Source organism: Miscanthus floridulus, unplaced genomic scaffold (genome assembly GCF_019320115.1).
Source record: "Miscanthus floridulus cultivar M001 unplaced genomic scaffold, ASM1932011v1 fs_68_1_2, whole genome shotgun sequence".
Lineage (NCBI taxonomy): Eukaryota > Viridiplantae > Streptophyta > Magnoliopsida > Poales > Poaceae > Miscanthus > Miscanthus floridulus.
In genome coordinates, this window is record NW_027097119.1 from 29,583 (window position 1) to 32,991 (window position 3,409).

Here is a 3,409-nt window from a genome sequence, read left to right on the forward strand (position 1 = left end):
TGTTACAAATGCCTAATTCCAGATAAGCATTCTGAAGTGACGGCAACAGGTGGTTAATAACTGCCAAAATGACAGCTGCAGCCTGCATTTGTCCATTTATGCGCTTCTGAAAATTCCAAGCAGGACATGACAGTTTCTGACTTGTGGATCATTGTGAATATAGCCCCAACCACTACCATCAGGAAGACGGGCACTGATGTAACCTTGCAATGTGCACTGCTATCGTAGTTGATCAGTCCACTGTGCAATCATTTTTCCATGGAAATAGCTTGTGCAACCCTATTGGGTGAGGTTAAAGAATACTGCATGTGTCTGATATTGGTCAAGGAATCTTTCCTCTGAATCCTCCAATAAACTTTGACTGTGCACAGCACTGTAATCAGAGAAGAATACATGGGAACAAACAAAGATGGCAGGCTTGTGGCGTGTGCACTCTGGTCACAAAACTCAAAGAGAGCTTATTTGTTTATTGAGGTTTATTCATTTTTTTTAAAAAAAAGGAAACTTAAAGAGTTGGAAGGGAATAATACTAAGGTAAATTCTAAAGTGGATAAAGGACACAAGCGTGAAGGTGCAACTGCACTGCACATGAAGGCATCATCGACAGCAATGGCAATATGGAACCTTTTTCCTGAAGCTTTTTTCCCTGCAAGAACTTTTCCGAATGCTTTCACTGCAGCAATTAATAAAAAAAGGCTCCATGCTTTGGACTTCAGTGGAAAGGCAAAGGCCTGAAAAAATGTCTGCTACCATCAGATAAAGTGATGATGGCACTGCTTATTTCAATGACACATGTTCTCCCTCTTTGTTCTAGAGGCGGTCTGAAGTCTGAACAAAGGTATGCCCAAAGGGACTTGAGAAGAAGACTTGGAAAAAATTTGCATTCTGATCAGACACAAGTCTAAAAGGATTTTGGCTTCAGATATGCGAAACTACCGGAATTGTAAGCAAGAAATCAGCAAACTTGACAGGAATTGCAAGGGAGCTGTATTAGGATATGTACGACTGACAAATTGATTTATCAGAAAGTGTAAAGTTGCACTTTCAGACAAGTCAGTGTGGGCTTTCAGACATCATAATCCACTAGCTAGTTATCCTCATATCATGTGCACGAACAGCTGTATACATCCTTCCATACATGTCTACAAGTACAATCAAACACCAAGGGAGCGAAACAAAAAAAAATTGGATTCAAATATTTCGATAAAAAAAATGAACACCTCACAAGGTCGCAAATTGGCATGTAGGAGTATACTGAATAAAAGATATGAAAGAAACATACTGATCTGAACTGAAATTGTCAATTCCTCATCGTTTGATGTTATACACATCCAATCACTGATTCAAATTTGGCATGGTCACAAGACCATAGACCAAACAAAAAGAAAAAAAATGAAAGTTTTACTACATCACAAGAGCGACTACACTAGTAGAACACTGAAGAATGCAGAGGGAGGGAGTATGAAGCAAGTCGCTAATCCATCAAAACCTCCTGTCCATCTGAACAGCTCTGCTCATCAGTCACGCGCTCACTGATGGCCACTGCCGGCGGTGGCGGCGGTGGGCGGCGACGGCGACAGCATGGGGATGGCGCGGTTGTTCTTCGCCACCACGATGGTGATGTACCCGCCATCCTCCTCGGCAGCGGCCGCCGGCGACCTCCGCGCCCTCATGGCCTCCTCCTCGGCGAGCGCGCGGCGGTAGAGCTTCTCCTCGGCGTCCCGGAGGAACTGGAACTTTGGCGGCGGCGACACCGCCGGGGCAGCTCCCGGGCCCGGGTTGGCCGCGGGGGACTCGAACAGCGGGTCGTAGGAGTTGTCTAGCGCGGCCGTGGGCACGGGCGACGGCGAGGCCCTGGGCGTGAGGAACGGCGGCGTCTCGGCGCAATGCAGCAGCTCGCCGAGGCTGCGGCTCCGGCCGCGCCGCCCTCCGTCCTCGGACTCCAGGTCCTCCCGGGTCTCCTCCTTGATGGTGAACAGCAGGCGCGTGGGCCCGACGAGGCTGCCGAGCCGCATCAGCTGCACCTCCACTGTCTCGTCGTCGTCGTCGTCGCCGCCGCCGCCGTCGACGGACACCGCCACGGCGGCGGTGGCGGCAGGTTCCGGGACGGCGTAGGTGGACGCGAGCACCGCCGGCGGCTTCTTGAAGCAGAAGAGCTGGAGCAGCTCGCGCGAGGAGGAGGACGGGGACGACGCCGAGTCGGAGATGGCCGCGGCGCGCCGCCGCTGCCGGCGCTTGTGCACGAAGATGTAGTAGAGCTCCGCGGTGAGCGCCAGCAGGAGCAGCGACGACACCACGGCCAGCCCGACGCCGACGCTGCTTAGAGCTCTCATCTTTCCTCTCCTTCCTTTATCTTATCTAATGGCGTCTTCTCCGTTTGGCAGAAAGAAAATTACCAGGGATCCACCATTAGAGCCAGAGGAAGGGAGGAATGCAGAGGTGAGAGAAAGAGCAAGAAAGCAGAGCACCAAGAACTGAAAGCTCTGCAGCCTCGAAAGATTGACAGAGAGCTGCAGCCAGCAGGGAATGGAGCTGAATCTACAGGGGGCTGGATTTTGCCACCTATGCCTGGCAGTCAGAAGGAAGAACGGTTAGAAACTGCAACAACTACCGGTCAGAGCAGACTACAGAGAAACCGGCCTGGTGAAGCAATGAAAGAGCAGAGGAGGCTGAGCAGGAAGAAGAGGGAGGGCACAGCACAGACAGTTGACCCAAGCAGCCAAGCCTGCAGCTGCAGCGTCAGGGGAGGAGGGGAGGAGGAGGAGGAAGACAGAGGACCAAGAAGGCAAAGCAAAGCAGGGAGGGAGGGGGTGAGGGACAGAGTGCACCGAAACAGATGCAGCAGTGACTGACTCGTGTGGTGAATTGGAGGTGATAAAAAGGCGACGGCTCTGCGTCCAACGGAGAAAAGAGAGAAGTAGAGAGAGAGAGGGAGCAGGGGACGGGACGGCGGGACGCGGCTTCACATCACATGGGGGAGGTGGTGCTGAGTGAGACCCGAGAGAGAGAGAGAGAGAGAGGGAGAGAGATGAGTGTGCGAGTGCTGTTTGCTTCTGCAAAAGCCAAGTAGAGATTGTCTCTGTGAGAGAGAGAGAGGGAGGAAAAAGCTGAATAAAAAAAACAAATGGATGTGCCTCTGCCTGTCTGGATTTGGAGAAAGTCTTGGATTGGATTGCGGACGCTGATGCTGACCACGATGATTAGATTAGCTTAGGTTACCTAATTAATCAGGGTTCAGGGATCCATCCGAGCTATCTTTATATATTCTAGAACACCCAACTCGATTCTCTGAATATTTTTTGGCCGACGTTGGTGACCTTGCCTGCCAGAAATTTTGATCGTTGCAGCTGGAAGGTCCAAAGATTCTCTCACCAGCCAAAGAATCTGAGACTGATGAAATTCCACTGGT

The 3,409-nt window shown here is 51.0% G+C and overlaps 1 protein-coding gene across 1 annotated transcript; it reads right to left on the reverse strand.

Annotated features, from left to right (window-relative positions):
• Positions 1–1,288: 1,288 nt before the first annotated feature.
• Positions 1,289–2,890, reverse strand: LOC136532705 (uncharacterized). Its single transcript, XM_066525298.1, has 2 exons — positions 2,469–2,890; positions 1,289–2,368 (listed from the first exon to the last, which is right to left on the reverse strand). The coding sequence occupies exon 2, from the start codon at positions 2,331–2,333 to the stop codon at positions 1,530–1,532; it is 804 nt and encodes a 267-aa protein (XP_066381395.1). The 5' UTR covers positions 2,334–2,368; positions 2,469–2,890; the 3' UTR covers positions 1,289–1,529.
• Positions 2,891–3,409: the final 519 nt, after the last annotated feature.